Source organism: Podarcis vaucheri (genome assembly GCF_965113315.1).
Source record: "Podarcis vaucheri genome assembly, chromosome: 11".
Lineage (NCBI taxonomy): Eukaryota > Metazoa > Chordata > Lepidosauria > Squamata > Lacertidae > Podarcis > Podarcis vaucheri.
This window is the reverse complement of record NC_138749.1, coordinates 49,382,773-49,399,795: the sequence shown is the minus strand read 5'-3', so window position 1 is coordinate 49,399,795 and position 17,023 is coordinate 49,382,773. Positions and strand designations below refer to the sequence as shown.

At 43.2% G+C, this 17,023-nt stretch overlaps 1 protein-coding gene across 4 annotated transcripts in view; it reads left to right on the top strand.

Moving 5' to 3' along the window:
* Positions 1-17,023, top strand: part of ZNF608 (zinc finger protein 608) — a gene marked incomplete at its 3' end in the record, with an annotated part of 124,605 nt that overhangs the window by 46,417 nt on the left and 61,165 nt on the right. For all 4 annotated transcript variants that reach the window (XM_082191535.1, XM_082191536.1, XM_082191538.1 and 1 more), the window contains one exon: positions 10,681-10,936. In XM_082191535.1, the coding sequence (XP_082047661.1) occupies positions 10,681-10,936 (256 nt within the window). The remainder of the gene's footprint in view (positions 1-10,680; positions 10,937-17,023) is intronic.

Here is a 17,023-nt window from a genome sequence, read left to right as displayed (position 1 = left end):
GAAAAGGATAGGGTGACATTTCTCATATTTGTGCTGGGCTTTTATTTTCCGGGACGCGGGTGGCGCTGTGGGCTAAAGCCTCAATGCCTAGGGCTTGCCGATCGAAAGGTCGGCGGTTCGAATCCCCGCGGCGGGGTGCGCTCCCGCTGTTCGGTCCCAGCGCCTGCCCACCTAGCAGTTCGAAAGCACCCCCGGGTGCAAGTAGATAAATAGGTACCGCTTACCAGCGGGAAGGTAAACGGCGTTCCGTGTGCGGCTCTGGCTCGCCAGAGCAGCGATGTCACGCTGGCCACGTGACCCGGAAGTGTCCCCGGACAGCGCTGGCCCCCGGCCAATAAATGTGAGATGGGCGCACAAACCCCACAGTCTGTCAAGACTGGCCCGTTCGGGCAGGGGTACCTTTACCTTTACCTTTATTTTCCAGAGGGTTTAATAAGAACTAATCTTGTGTAATTGTTGTGCTTTAAAGCGAGAGGCACAAAAGGCGTTGCTGTAGCTAATACACAAGGCAGAGCTGCTGCAGCCTTTTACAACTTCCCATATGTTAATGAAAACATTTTCTGAAAATTGGCAGATCCCCGCATAGGAGCTGATGCCAGCTATTTTCATGGGCCAGTTCGGAGCGCAGCAAGAGGGGAGGAATGCCTTGTTGTGGTGGCTGCATCCGTCTGACAGGCTTTCACATTGCCCCTCCTCTTATTAATATTCTTTTTGATGTGAACTTGTAAAACAGAGGATTGGCTGTTAATCTCCAGGATCTCAAGGGCTTTTGGCATTGGCCCATAATTGATGTGTTCACATGGCTGTTGTCTGACTACTAATGATTAGACAGCCGTGTTATCTCCCAGCTAAAATCAGTGTTGCTTATAAATCACACTTGCTAAACGGCAGTTTCATTTCTTCAAAGGCTCCGTACACGTCTACACACTTTGATAAAACTGCCAGCGGCATTTCATGATTTTACAAGAGTTTAGGTTGGGCTTATTTACATTTTGCTGGGCAAAACATTGAAATTTCTATGAAGTGTGGTAGCGTTTCGCCCCTTGATGAGCAGAGTAAGTAATGAATTCTAAGCAGTGGAGAATACACACAGAGGGGTGTGTGTTTTGTGTGTGTGTAATGGTTGATCACACATAGTATGGCATTCCTTGCTTTTATTTTAAGCAGGCAGAGTTACAGAAGTATTGTTACCCCCATACAGTGGTAGCTTGGTTCTCAAACTGCTTGGCTCCCGAACAAATCAGCTCCCAAACGCCGCAAACCCGGAAGTGAGTGTTCCAGTTTGCGAACGTTTTTCGGAAGCCAAAGGACCGACGCGGCTTCCGCTTGAGTGCAGGAAGCTCCTGCAGCCAATCGGAAGCCATGCCTTGGGTTTTTGAATGGTTTCGGGCGTTGAATGGACTCCTGGAATAGGATGAAGTTTGAGAACCCAGGTACCACTGTATTTCTAATCATTGTGAATACAGTCATACCTCATGTTACGTTTGCTTCATGTTACGTTCTTTCAGGTTATGTCCCACAGTGACCTGGAAGTACCGGAAAGGGTTACTTCTGGGTTTCGCTGCATACGCAGAAGTGCTAAATTGCGCTTTGCGCATGCGCGCAAGCGCCAAATCACGCCGCACACCTGCGCAGATATGGCGCTTCAGGTTGTGCTCTTTTCATGTTGCGAACAGGACTCCGGAACGGATCCTGTTCCCAACCAGAGGTACCACTGTAGTCAAAAGAAGAGCAAAACGGAATTGTGATTCTGTAAGCTAAGTGAACCTTGACTTGGATGGCTCAGTTGGTGCGAACATGGTGCTGATAATGTCAAGGTTGCAGGTTCAGTTGGATAGCTCGGTCAGTAGAGCACAAGACTTTTAACCTAAGGGTTGTGGGTTCAAGCCCCACGTTGGGCAAAAGATTCCTGCATTGCAGTGGGCTGAACTAGATAACCCTCATGGTTCCTTCCAACTCTACAATTCCATGATTCGATGGGACAGCTGCATATTCCTGCTTCGCAGGAGGTTGGACTAGATCAGGGGTCTGCAACCCGCGGCTCATGTGGCTCTTTTACACCTTTGCCGCGGCTCCGGGGCAGATACTAGTGAGGGGAGGGGGCGCATTGTGCGCCCCGACACTCCCCACTGTGGCGGGCGCTGTACTGGCTGTGACGTCGCATGGGGGCGGTGCGTGCGTTAGTCACGCACCAACCCGACGTCACCTTCCTGCCCGCCTGCTCCATTGTAAGGGGCATGTAGGCTGGTCACTGCATTGAAAGGGGGCATGTACGCTGGTCACTGTTTTGAAGGGGAGTGAAGAACACACACACACAAAAAGGTAACTTGTTAATTTAATGTTTATTTATATGAGGAGGAGTAATTCTGAGGGATCAAACAAAGAAATAATAAAAAAGTGACAAAAAGGTTATTTTTATAATGACGAGTTTTGCGGCTCCCAGTTTTTTTTTCTTCGGAAACGGGTCCAAGTGGCTCTTTTTGTCTTAAAGGTTGCAGACCCCTGGACTAGATAATCGTCAGGGTCCCTTCCAGCTCTGTGATTCAATGATTCTACTTACCTCCTTTTAGGCATCGCACCACATATTAGCTGCTGAAGACCTTCCTCTTTCAACAAGCTTTATAACTTGAGCTTTTACCTAGTATTTAAAACTGTACTGGAATAGTTTTAAAGATATTTTATTGCCTCCATGGGCTCTTTCAAGAGGAAGGGTAGGATATGTGGATGTGTGTGTGATAAAGAATATTCTATGCACATTTACCTGGTAGTAAGCGTCGCTGAACTCAATGGGCAAGGGAAGTCAATGGTACCTGTGATCACAGTTGCATTCCTGGAACTTTGGATCAGTTCATTTCCATTTTTGTGTACAGTGGTACCTCGGGTTAAGTACTTAATTCGTTCCGGAGGTCCGTTCTTAACCTGAAACTGTTCTTAACCTGAAGCACCACTTTAGCTAATGGGGCCTCCTGCTGCCGCCGCGCCGCCAGAACACGATTTCTGTTCTCATCCTGAAGCAAAGTTCTTAACCTGAAGCACTATTTCTGGGTTAGCGGAGTCTGTAAGCTGAAGTGTATGTAACCTGAAGCGCATGTAACCTGAGGTACCACTGTATTTGTATTTCTGTACTGTTTTTCATCTACAGAAAGAAGTATCAAAGTGGCTCACACGGTAATGAAACAAAACTATCGTCAATAAAAATAATCACCCAGGGCATCAGTCAACTAAGTTTTACTCAGAGTACCCCCACTGAAAATAACATACACGACTCAGTTAGGTCCATTATTTTCAATAGGTCTACTCTGACTTAGTTTAATACTACATCCTCCAAATTTGTAAAATCATCAGAATAGCAAATATTAGGGAAAAGTATGGGTCAACGGGTATGACTTCAGTGGGTGGTGAAAAGATCCCACCATTGAGGCAAACATGTCCCCATTGGGGAGATTTATTTTATTTATATATTTATGACATTTCTGTGCCACCCTTAATCCAAAGATCACAGGGTGATTTACAATATAAAAACAGAAAAAATATATATCATAGTAGCAAACAAAAACAACAGCCCTCCGATACAGAGTTTAAAAGGCCGTAGTTTGTTATTTGCAAAGGATGCCTTATATTCCCAGTTTGAGAGGTTTATATTCACAGGAAAGGTGTAATGGAGCTTATGCTATATGCACACATTTTATTTGGGAACAGCGTGCTTGTTTTTTTCCTGCATATTTCACACAAAACCTAGATTCCTTGCACAATTTTTGCTTCTCAAAAGCAAACTGAAAATCTCTGTTACCTCATGATGTGCCCATTTGAAAGCCGATGTAGGCATTCCTGGAAGAGGTGGCGGGCTGTATCCCACACATGCCCAATTCTGTAGGGTGAGCATGTACCAAGATTGCAACCAGCACTTTTTTTTCATTCACCTGGGGCATGTGCAGAGAGGGAAAGGCGTGGATTTAAGGGGAGGGTTTTCAGTCATCCTCATCAACTACCATTTATACCCTGCCCATTTGGCCAGGTCTCCCCCGCCACTCTGGGCAGCTCCCAACAGAATATTAAAAATACATTAAAACACCAGCCATTAAAAACTTCCCTAAACAGGGCTGCCTTCAGATGTCTTCTAAAAGTCAGATAGTTGTTTATTTCCTTGACATCTGATGGGAGGGCGTTCCACAGGGCGGGTGCCACTACTGAGCAGGTTCCCTGTAACCTCACTTCTCTCAGTGAGGGAACCGTCAGAAGGCCCGCAGCGCTGGACCTCAGTGTCCAGGATGAACGATGGTGGTGGAGATGCTCCTTCAGCTATACTGGGCCAAGGCCGTTTAGGACTTTAAAGGTCGATACCAACACTTAATTGTGCACAGAAATGTACTGGGAGCCACTGTAGGTCTTTCAGGACCGGTGTTACATGGTCTCAGCAGCCACATTCCAAGTAACCACATCCATGGTTGTGGATGCCAGGATCTAGAATCAATCTTGACTGAAAGATGAGAGTAAGCATGACTGGTCCCAGATGGAGAATAACTACATGTGTGCAGCATGTACGCAGCCTTAGTTCCTTGGACCCTGAATTAAAGGATTGCTCATTTATTTAAATGCCATCCATAAAAGCAAGAGCCTTTTCTGGAACAAAGCCTACAAAAATATGGTAGAAGTTAGAAAGTGAAATAAGTATCCACAGACACATACTTCTGAAATTTTGTAATTAGGATAGTATTTTTTAGTTGTTTTTTTAAATCAGATTTTTTATTTTTATATGGAACATGAGTTCAAATGGCTGAAAAGGTCTTCCTTTTAATTTTTTTGCCTTAGACGTACGTGTGTGTGTGTGTAAGTGGCTTTCCCACAGGAGATGGGGAAATCTGGCATTTGAATCTCCCCACTTCCTCCTATCCAACAGGAAAGGAGTGTCTTTTCTACAGGAACTCCTGTGTTATATAGTGGAATCCACCCTGCTGGGCAGGAAATCCCCTACAGGAGAGGTGGAGTTTTATTACTCCAGGATTGGAATTCTGGAGATTTGCGAGAACATCGGATAGACCGGGTTGTTGTTTTTTAATGCCCTTCTTAATTTTAGCATCTGGAATAGCAGAAGCAAATAGTGGAGTATCTGTGCACATAAAGGAAAGATCACAGCTGTCTTCCTAGTAATGGTGATATTCCTTTTCTGAGCTATTCTTCATGAGTTATTGAGGTGGGGACGGTTAGTGTGTGCATCATGTTCGGAACGAAAAGTGCTCACTAGGGCGCTTAGTCTATTTATTGGCAGATATTCACCGTCAGCTTTCTAGTACAGAAGGGCCATCGCCGCCTGATGCAAGCGTACACTTGGGCAATGGAAAACTGCCAAGCACAACACTCTGAAACTTAGTAGCTTTCGTTGCTAATCAGGTCCCCAAAAGCTCGTGAAATAAGGCGAGGTAAGAAAACGTTGCTGCGTATTTCTGTAGGGTTTTAAGGCTGCCTGTGTACAGAACTGCTGCAATCTGTACAACTAACCTGCCTTCAAGTGTAGCTTGTGGTTTTCCCCCTCTCTTTCTCTTCCTTGGAACCTCTTCTGTGATAAATAGCAAGGCTACTGCTCAGCATGCCCTAACACCTGGGAATAATCATGCAAAAATAACAGCGAGGAACTGCAAAGCGTCTGTTCTTGACATTAACTTTCCTCAGCTTGACAGACTGCCACCAGCAGATGTTAGACTTCTGTACCTTTCCCCTTCCCCATCCCCCATTTGAGATGGCTGCGTTCCCCGCTTCTGCCTTCTCAGCCCTCGTACGTTGCCTCGCGAGTTCTTCTGGGGACTTTCAACCAAATACAGTGGTACCTCGGGTTAAGTACTTAATTTGTTCCGGAGGTCCGTTCTTAACCTGAAACTGTTCTTAACCTGAAGCGCCACTTTAGCTAATGGGGCTCCTGCTGCTGTGCCGCCGCCGCCAGAGCACGATTTCTGTTCTTATCCTGAAGCAAAGTTCTTAACCTGAAGCACTATTTCTGGGTTAGCGGAGTCTGTAACCTGCAGCGTATGTAACCCGAGGTACCACTGTAAAACAAAATATTGGGTTTGCTAACCCTGTGATCTTTGAAGAAGCAGCGATAATAGCAGCGTTCTGAGCGGCGTTTGAAATTAGGAGGCAGTTCAAGCAGGGCATGTTTTTTGTCTGAAACTTGGGGATGCACCATTTACTTCTGACTCAGGAAATGGTTCCCCTTGCAAATGTGTAAAAGGAGCACATGGTAGGCGGTGTATTCCTTATGACTTCTGGTGTGGGCACACTGGCTTCCTCCCTACCCACTCCGGCCCATTTCTCCTGACATGCTAGCTTTGCATGCTCAAGGGGGTCTTGTTTTTGGCCACCTTGAGACTACTCAGATCTGATCCCTCTTTTGTTGCCTGAGCTGGTACCGTTTAGGAAGGTCTGTAACGTGTTGTGTCTGTACATTCGAATGTGTATGTTAGACATAAAAAATCCACTGAGCCATATTTCCTGTTTAGCATTACTGCTCTGTACCTGCCTCGCTCTCTTTCCTTTAGGGTCATAGCATTTTAAGGCTGGAAGGGATTTGATGTTCCCATGAAATGCTATTGCACCGGGTTAGTGTCTCTCATATATAGATGATCTTCTTCTTCTTCTTCTTCTTCTTCTTCTTCTTCTTCTTCTTCTTCTTCTTCCCTGCCCATCTGTCTGGGTTTCCCCAGCCACTCGGGGCGGCCTAACCAAAAACATAATAAAAACACGAAGCGTTAAAAACCTCCTGATACAGGACTGCTTTCAGATGTCTTCTAAAAGTCGTGTAATTCTTGATATCTGAAGGGAGGGTGTTCCACAGGGCGGGCGCCACTACCGAGAAGGCCCTCTGCCTGGTTCCCTGTAACTTCATTTCTTGCAGTGAGGGAACCAGCAGAAGACCCTCGGAGTTGGACCTCGGTGTCTGGGCTGAGCGATGAGGGTGGAGATGCCCCTTCAGGTATACTGGGCTGAGGCCATTTACTCAAGCCACATTCTCTTTATTTATAAGTCAGTATAAGCACAGAGGATTCATAAACAAATAGGATGCTCACTGCAGCAACTATTCCATCCTAGAATTCCAAGGATTCTTAATGTTTTGAGAAAGTAGACCATTTCACAAAGTTTTAATGCTGGGTGCTACTTCTGCTCATGGGTACAATTTAGAGAAATTTAAGTATCCATGACACATTCGGGTAAAGACCACTGTCTTGTGGTCTTTACCCAGGAGACCATAAGTGCATCATAACTCCCCCCCCCAAAAAAAAAATATATATTATCAAAATATTGTGTGAGCGGCACTGTGCTTTGGGAACATAAATTCACATATTTTGATAAGATATGGGCAATGCTGTCAAATCTAGAATCAGTGACCACCTATTAGGTCTGCTTCTCCAAACTCTGGCACTGCAATATGAAGCCTGAAACCTGAATCCAGAGTTCCCCGCTACAGGGGAATCAATCCACATGTGGAAACTTGTACTTTTACATAGACACATTTCTCTAGAATGACCAAGTGTCTGGTGTCTTGTCATTTTGCAGAGCTTCTTTTATTTTCTAATCCGGAGGCCTCAATCAAGACTGGCTTGTTATACTTTGTGCATTTGTCGCCATCCCTCACAATTCTTCTGTTACGCCGCCGCCTTTTGTATAAGAGCATTTAATCTCTGTAGCAACATCGAACTCCTTCAGGCATCACAGAAAGTTAAACATCGCCTGTCTCTTTGTCAGTGTCTCTTACTGTAACCCGGTTGAAACAGTCCTGTTTGGTTTTGAAGAGCAAAATGTTTTGTGACTAGGACACCATCTTGAAGTGTCTTAACATTTATTAATAAACACAGTGTTTATTTATTTGCAGCATTTATACCCCACTATTTTTTCCTCCTCCTCTCAGTCTTCTTTAAAAGATTCTAAATTTGTGTCTTTTATCAGTGCCGTCAGTTTTGCCATCTCTGCAGATTGCAAGGCAGAATCTGTCAGTTTTAATGTTAGTAACCCGTTCTTCTCCAAGAAACTTAGAGGAGCATATGTGGTTCCGCCATTTTATCCTCCCAGCATCCTCTTGAGATGGGCTGGTCCAAGGCCACCCAGGGAACCATTTGACTGAGAGGTCTCTCCAAATCCTCGTGGTCCAACAGAACCTTGAACTCACTTGTTGACCAACTACCCCCTACTGGATCTCTTAAAAAAACAACCCACCGATTTGGAGCATTTTAAAATAATTTCACAGGGTTCTATCTATCTATGAAGGGGTATAGCTTGAGCCGACACTGTGCTGCTCCACATCTGGATAAATGCTGGGGGAAACACAGGAACCAAGTGCATTTGCATTACTCCGAAAGCCTGAAAAGAAGGCTGGAGGGCCTCTGAGAAGTCTGTGCGGCAGCCAAAACTCATGTAGTGCAAACTCTGGCCCTGTGTCTTGAATGTAGTTCAAAGATAAATATTGGGTTTTTTTCATCCTTACTTATCCAATGACTAGTTTGCAAGGAACAGCTGTTTTTGAGGTCAGTTGGTTTTCACTCGCCTGCATGCTTGATTTCTTGTTGAAAAGCTTCCCCCCCCGCACCCTTTCTTTTAAGGCTGCCAACATCTTAAAAGTCTGATGGCAGCAGGATAAACACATAACAGAAGTACAGAGCTTCTGTACTCTGCTGTGCTTTATTTCATCCCTCCCTTTTTTGGGGTCAGGTAGTTGCCAAACCTAGAGATTCAGCCGTCAAGTTTTAACCAGCATAGAATAAGTTTGCCTTCCAGGTTTTAAATAAAGATTATCGGTAGGTCTCAGTAGGAAACATAAATTGCATCCCATTTGTCTGTGTACTATGTTTGTTTAGAGTACACTCAAACCTCGGATCCCGAATGCCTCCGTTATCGTACATTTCAGCTCCCAAACACTGAAAACCCGGAAGTAAATGCTCCGGTTTTTTAATGTTTTTCAGAACTCGAATGTCCGCCGCAGCTTCTGCTTGAGTGCAAGAAACTGTTGTAACCAACCAGAAGCCACACCTCGGTTGTTGTACGTTTCGGAAGTTGAACGGTCTTCCAGAACAGTTTACGTTTGACAACCGAGGTTTGACTGTATACAGGTTGCATTATGCCAGTGGTCAGCAAACTTTTCCAGCAGGGAGCCAGTCTACTGTCCCTCAGACCTTGTGGGGGGCCGGACTATATTTTGAAAAAAAAATATGAACGAATTCCTATGCCCCACAAGTAACCCAGAGATGCATTTTAAATAAAAGAACACATTCTATTCATGTAAAAACACGCTGATTCCCGGACCGCCCGCAGGCCGGATTTAGAAGGCGATTGGGCCAGATCCGGGCCCCGGGTCTTAGTTTGCCTACCCATGCATTATGCTATTGTATTTTCAGCTGCTAGTTTATCCAAGGAAAGATACTCTGAAGGAAGGGAAAGAATATAGCTCTTCTACATCCAATTCTCCAGTCTTACCTGTCACACAAAGACTTTGGGATTACTTAGGTGGGGTTGGGGACGCAAGTGGCGCTGTGGGTTAAACCACAGAGCCTAGGACTTGCCGATCAGAAGGTTGGCGGTTCGATTCCCCGTGACGGGGTGAGCTCCCATTGCTCGGTCCCTGCTCCTGCCAACCTAGCAGTTCGAAAGCAAGTCAAGTGCACATAGATATATAGGTACCACTCCAGCGGGAAGGTAAATGGCGTTTCCGTGTGCTGCTCTAGTTTGCCAGAAGCGGTTTAGTCATGCTGGCCACATGACCTGGAAGCTGTACGCCGGCTCCCTTGGCCAATAAAGCGAGATGAGCGCTGCAACCCCAGAGTCGTCTGTGACTGGACCTAATGGTCAGGGGTCCCTTTACCTAGGTGGGGTTAGTGCTTTCACCCTTATCCACCCTGCACTTCCAGTGTGCACAAGATTCCTGTCTCCACACAACCAGTGGCCATTTCATTTTATTTCATGCGTCTGATGATTTCATGCCACACTAACTTAGACAATTTCTAAGATGGCTCAACTTATTTTTCATAGTCACAGTAGAATGGAGCCCATATTAGAGAATAAATGATAAAAAGTCATTTCTAAATAAGATGCTACCTCAAATTACTGTTGATATCTTAGTTGGTTCGTGATCCTAGGCATCTGAAAAGCCTGGGAGCAAATATTAAAGCAAGCGATCAGAATGTCTAATAAGGAGCTTTCCAAACTTTTCCTGTTGGTGACACACTTTTTAGACATGCCTCATTTCCGCAACGCAGTAATTCGGTTTTGCAGTAATTCAGTTTTACTGAGTTTAGCAAACCGGAAGTTAAAGGGAACCCCTTTCCGGCCTTGGGAGGAGCACGGGGAGTGTTTGCGTGATGCATCTACACACTGCAGCCAAGACAATAATGTGTCACAACAGACAGTTTGGCAAGCTCTGGTCTAAAAGGTAATAATTCGGTGAGTCACTAAAACAGGGTGGAAGCTCAGTGGTCACACTGACAGAGTTTGAAGACAAAAATTCCTAAGTGACCATAGTTATTTGAAGAGGATATTGAAATATGTTTTGATTGGCGCATCTTGATATCATGTGACCTTTTTGGGTACTGCTTCATAATGTGTGGAATTGCTGTATTCAAAACTCAATGTGTGTATAAACACAATCTTTCCTAGTACCTTCAGCATATGACAGACTGTGTCTTTCTTTGTTTTTGTTTTTAGGTTGACCCCCTCTTTACAGTGCCTGCACCTCCGCCTCCTATCTCCAGTAGTCTTACACCTCAGATTCTGCCTTCCTACTTTTCCCCATCTTCCTCCAACATTGCTGCTCCAGTTGAGCAACTTTTGGTACGGACTCGTTCAGTGGGTGTGAATACTTGCGATGTTGGAATAGTAACGGAACCTGAATGCCTTGGACCATGTGAACCTGGGACCAGTGTGAATTTGGAAGGGATTGTATGGCATGAAACCGAGGAAGGTAAGCTGTGGTTTCTCTTCCCATTTTGTCTGAACGTTGCATGTGCTTCACAAGTTTGTTAGCAGTCATATTATACAGTACTGTTTGTTGTTAGAACTAGAGGAAATTCCCATCATATCTCTTCCAGTGAAACCAGCTACATTTTAAATAAAATAAACTCTTGATACATGATTGTACCGAGTGGCTTGATAAACGTTTAGGATAAGATTGAATGTATTTTTAGATATTGAATGTCTTTGTTTAAAAATAAAATGGTTTACAGTGTAACAGGATAATGGTGCAGGAGGAAGTGTTTTTAAAAGTGATACAATTTTAGAAGTATATCTGAAACTCACGCTTCTATATTTTAAAACATTCTATGCAATACCCTGTACAGGCCATCTGTATTTAATGTGAGGAGATTTCCTGAGCATTCGCTTTAATTTTTTATTGTAAAGAAAAAAGATTTGTGCTGCATGAATACATTTTCTGGTGATGTTAACAGTTATGAGAATTTGTTTTTTGAATTGGAAGTTTCTGAGAGAACATCAATCCATGGAGGTTTCATGTATAAGGCACATTAATTAAAATAAGGCAACCTGTTGCTTTATGAATAAGCAGGCATTTATTGAAAATAATTAAGAGATGAAACTTTGGTCAGGAAAAGAATTGGAAGTGTGATGACTCTTGTTAAAATTAAGGCATCAGAAAAAGCTTTTCTTTGTCATGGGCAGATTTTTTCCATTATAAATTCCGTAAGATAATCTCTTATTGCCTGAATTTACTGTTATCAGTGATGGAATTATTGTACATGCCGGTCTAATTGCTGGTTTTGGCGTAGGGTATTATATCTAATCAGAACTGTTGGAATGGGTGCTGTTACAGATGTTTTCTCTTGTTTGCTTGAGCAGTATTTAATTACTAGTGATTTAATAGCCGCTGTATTGGAAGCAAGAAATTCCATTTCAAAAGTGTCCTACAGCACATCAGCTGATGATAAATCCTAACATGCTTCAGTTGTATGCGCAACAGTAGTTCATTCTGTGCAGTGATATATAAGGCACCAGCAGAGTGCTTTACACTGTCTGCCTGGAAATCAATAGAAAGATTCTGACTTGCTTGCTTTTATATGCTCTCGTCCATCCATCTCTTTTGCTGCGCACGCTTTCATCAGATTCGTAATCTAGATTGATCCTTTTAGATTGTTTTCAAAGCACATATAAATTCTGTTTTAAAATATGCAGGCTGAGGTGCCTGTCTCTCTCCCTTCGTGTTCTTTTCACTGACCTGCATTAGCCAGAGTTGGAATGTACGAGTGTGAATTGTGGTGACATGAAAGAGCAGTAGCTTTTAATAGTGTTATTCTTGCTGAGTAAACTAAACTTCTGACCCCCACTGAATTAAGAAGTGCGCCTTGTTAAAGGTCTGAAGGGCAGCAGTGTGGTATTTTATAATGTGCCTCCATGCTCACAAGAATGATATTCCATCTGCCTGCTTTTGGTACTACTCGGATGTGCTCAGCTGAGAAGATTTTTATTTATTGAAATTGCCTGATCCAGAGTCCCTGCCTCTGCTTATGGGAAGAGGTGTATAGTCTAGGAAACTCCGCCAGGTATTATCCATTCTGTTTGTGCATCTGCAAATCTGGGACATTTGCGTGGCATTAGCAAGATAACTATTCAGCCTTCAAAGCTGCAGAGAATAGGGAAACAGGATAATAAAGGTTTCACTTGTTGATGTCTAGCATATTGGAAAGCTTCTTGAGTAATATTAATAACGTCTTAACACTGATAAATCCCTGAAAATTGTTGTGGGCTTCTAAGAAAGGAAAGAAGCAGATCCTGATTTAATATAGGAATATTAAGCTGAATATATTAAGCTGAGCCTTCTAAATATGGGAAATTCAATAGATGTGGCTGTCTGGTGGTTTTTCCTTTGTGACAAAAATTACCTGGTGGTGTAATGCTACGTAATGAAAAATTGCTTATGCTTCAATCCAAGACACAATTGCAAGTAAATTCTGTTAATTTCATAGATCCTTAGTACATTTAGCATTGGGTTCTAATGGTCTCATTTACATGTTAGTGTTTGGGGCACACTTCTGGCTGACTCTTAATGTGCAAATCATGGTTTCTAGGGAGCAAGCATTGAATCTGCACCAAGCCCAGGTGTCTGAAGTGTTATGCATAGTTTTACACTTCAAATAGTGCATTTACATTGGAGGATAAGCAAGGTTTTAGTGACATAACAGTCAAACATATGGGGCAGAGAGACATACACTGGTTGTAGTTGCATTGTTTTTACAGTCAAACTTTGTTCTGCATCTGCCTCCACTTGCGTCCGCTCCGGCGAACGTCCGCGGCAAACCCGGAAGTACGGGAAAGGTTTACTGCCAGGTTCGCTGCTTGTGCATGCACAGAAGGGCTAAATCGTGCCACGTGCGTACGCAGACACAACACTTCGACGTGCATCATTTTCAGCTTGCGGACGGGCCTCCAGAACGGATCCTGTCCACAAAATGAGATTTGACTGTAATTTATTTAAAAAACTGGAATTTCTCTTCTCTAAGGCTCAGTGCGGCTTCCAGCAAAGCAAACCATACAACAGTGGCAGTAAAACTATGTAAAAAAACGAAACCAAACACAGTCTCTTCATCAAGAAACCACTAAAAATAGTGTGTCAACAGTCCCACAGGTCTAGACATGCTCACTCAACAGCTCTCAGGCTTTTGGAAGAGCTAGGCTTTGTATCCTTTAAGAAAACCTCCAGAACAGCTTTTGGACTTCATCAGAGATGTTGTTCTGAAACCTTGAAATAATTAGGTTAATGGCCCTTGCTTCTCGTCCCTGATGTATTCACCAGATGTATCAGATGCTTGCATTCACACAGTTAAATACTAAACAGTGAAATTGGTAACTTTCATACAGACAACAGGAAAGGTACAAGGATGATCCGAATAGCAGTGATGCACTCCTGAGGCTCAAGCGTGATTCATACCTGAACATGCCACCTTTTGCTATGTTTATGAGAGACAGAAATTGTGTTGGGTGGCGTTGAGTCATCAGCCGGGATCAGTTGTGCAGTGATCACAACCAGTTTGTAGGAGGTCTGAGTTGCACATATGGCAGCCATATACAAAATGCAGTTTGAGCAGCTGCAGTAATTCCTTGTAAAAAGAGGGAGATAAAGAGGAGCTGGTATTAACGGCAGGCGTAATGAGAACAGTGTGGCATATAAAAGAGATGCAGTTTTATTTTGCATGGAGTTCTTAAAATGGTAACTAGAGACTAGGGCTGCTCTAGTGTAGTCCCCCCACCCAAGCCATATCTCTGCTACGTGCACTTTGAGCGCATGAGGCGCTTCTTGTGTGGCGCTTCCAGAACGGGTACTCCAATAAAAAAGGCAAGCTGCTGTTTGATAAGGCAATCCTAAACTGTACTGTTCAAGGGAAGGCCACTTATGGCCTCTGTTACCACTGTCTAGTTACAAGGACCTCCATCCTAGCAAGAATACAGTGGGCCCTTGGGTTACGTTACCTTCGGTTACCGTAACTTTCAGGTTGCGAATGCAGCAAATCCGGAAGTGTATACTTCCGGGTTTAGCCGTGTGCAGAAGTGGCGCCTCATGTTGCAGACTTTTCAGGGTACGTACGCACCCCCGGAACGATTTAAGTTCGTATCCAGAAGGTCCACTGTACCAGTAATCGGGACTCAATTAGGGATGGGTGATAATATCGTGCAAAACCAGTTTGAAGTTGCCATCGTGAAATTGGTTCCATAATTTTTGACCCAGCAGTATATCGCAAATCATGATGTGTGCCAGGGCTGGGCGATAGATCGTTCAAAACTGGTTTGAAGTCCATATCATGTTTTGTGCATGCGTTGGTGTGCTAGGCAAGTATTACAGTGTGGGGAAAACTGTGAAGCCAGCCAGTTCTTCTACATAGCTCCATCCTTATTTCAGACATTATGATGTATCACGATGTTTAGCTGGTGGTATATTGCGATGTAAAAAACCAGGTATCATCCAATCTTACTGTTTGCCTCTATGCAGTTCCATCCTTATTTCATACATCATGATATGTTGGTATATCGTGATGTTTAGCTGCTGATATATTGTGATGTTGAAAGCCAGATATCTTCCAGCCCTGGTCCCAATTGGAAAAAATACATGTTAGCTACTCATCCCTTTATTCTGCCATTGTCAAAATTGATTTCCCTAGTCTTCGTCGCGCCTTCTCTCTTTTCCCCTTCAGTGTGTCCCGCCTTTTGGATTGCAAGCCTTTAGGGCAGGTCTTACACCATAGTTTGATTTATGTACATCACCCCCACATCAATACCGCTTTTAAATTGTTATTTGTAGTTATATTTAAATTGCTGTGAGCTACTTTGGGATAGTCTTCATTTGCAAAGTAGGATAATTGTATAATAAAAAACAAGATTCCAGAAGTGTTAGGCAGCCTACAAGTATTGCCATCAAATGGCTTGTTTTTCCAATTGAGGGCATTGGAAAACATTTGCATGACTGACCAGGGAAAGAAAAATTGCTATTATTGGGGGCGGTGGGGGTGGAGAAGGGACTTCAAGAGAGAACTGGAGTCAGGTAAGATTACTGTCATTAATGACATCATTAATGGCATTTCCCTGCTGAGAAGAAGAAAAAAGTGGGGAGAGGCCTCAAGGGTAATAATATTGCTATACTAAAATCTGTGTTCATTTCAGACCTGTTCTCAAGTGTAGCGACTGGGAATATGTTGGCAGACTGAAGACTTCAGAAACTGTGCTCCTCTGGTCAGTTTGCAGGAAAGGGAAACAAAAGCCAACAGTTCATTAGCTGACACAAATCTTTGTAACCAGTCAGACTCAATTAAAGTAAAATATCTGAGAAGAGAAGACTATTTAGATGATAACAGATGGGCTGCGATGTAAGGTTAGTGAGGGCAAATACAGAAGCTGTCTTGATAGTTGCTTCTAAGAAAGCTGATATTTATCGCTAGTTTGACTGTGTTGGTCTATATTCAAATAATGTAGGCCACTCAGAAGTCACTATGCAGTATGGAATAAATTAAAAACACATTTTAGTATTATTAATTGTAGTATTGCCAATACTATTACAGTGGTACCTTGGTTCTCAAAATTAATCCATTCCAGAAGTCCGTTCCAAAACCAAAGCGTTCCAAAACCGAGGCGCGGTTTCCCTTAGAAAGTAATGCAAAATGGATTAATCCATTCCAGACTTTTAAAAACAACCCCTAAAGCAGCAATTTAACATGAATTTTAATATCTAACGAGACCATTGATCCATAAAATGAAAGCAATTTACTATAAAATAAATACAGTATTGTAGATGATAAAAAAATTAAAATTGATTTTTTCCCCTTACCTGCACTGATGATGGTCATTGTTTGGATGGGGGGCTTTTATCCATTTCCGCAGTTGCACAATCAATCAATCAGTAGCTGAACTGGGTTCTACACAGTCACGAAAACAAATTAACCGAAAAAGCCTCAAAAACGCAAAATAAATAGCAAAAACAAAAGACCCAAACTTCATCCGTTCCGGAAGTCCGATTGACTTCCGAAATGTTCGAAAACCAAGGCACAGCTTCTCATTGGTGCAAGTGCCCCGGAAACAATAGCTGACAGCCACATAGGAGGATGCTTGGCTTCAGAAAATAGTTTGAAAACCATAACACTTCCGGGGTTTCGGCATTTGAGAACCAAGGCGTTTGAGAACCAAGGTTACTCCTGTAGTAGTATTACTGTTACTTTTATGATTTCTTACAGTAAGCAATATATGGATAGGCTGGGTAAAAACACACACCCCAAAACACCTTTACACTTCCACATTCACAAATACGATTTCTCTAAGGATGGGGAACCTGAAAGATTATATAATTAACCGTGACACAAACTGTATATCATCAGCTGCTTAAGGGGCATTTTGAAGAAAAGAAACTGCAAATATTTATTCTCTCTGGTTTTGGCTGCGAACAGCTGTAGCCATCAGAAGTAATTGTTCTTAAGAAGGGTTTTATGCTTGAACGCTGATCCAAAGACAGCCATCCTTCACCTGCCTGCCACTGGTTCCAGAACAATCCGTCACCTCG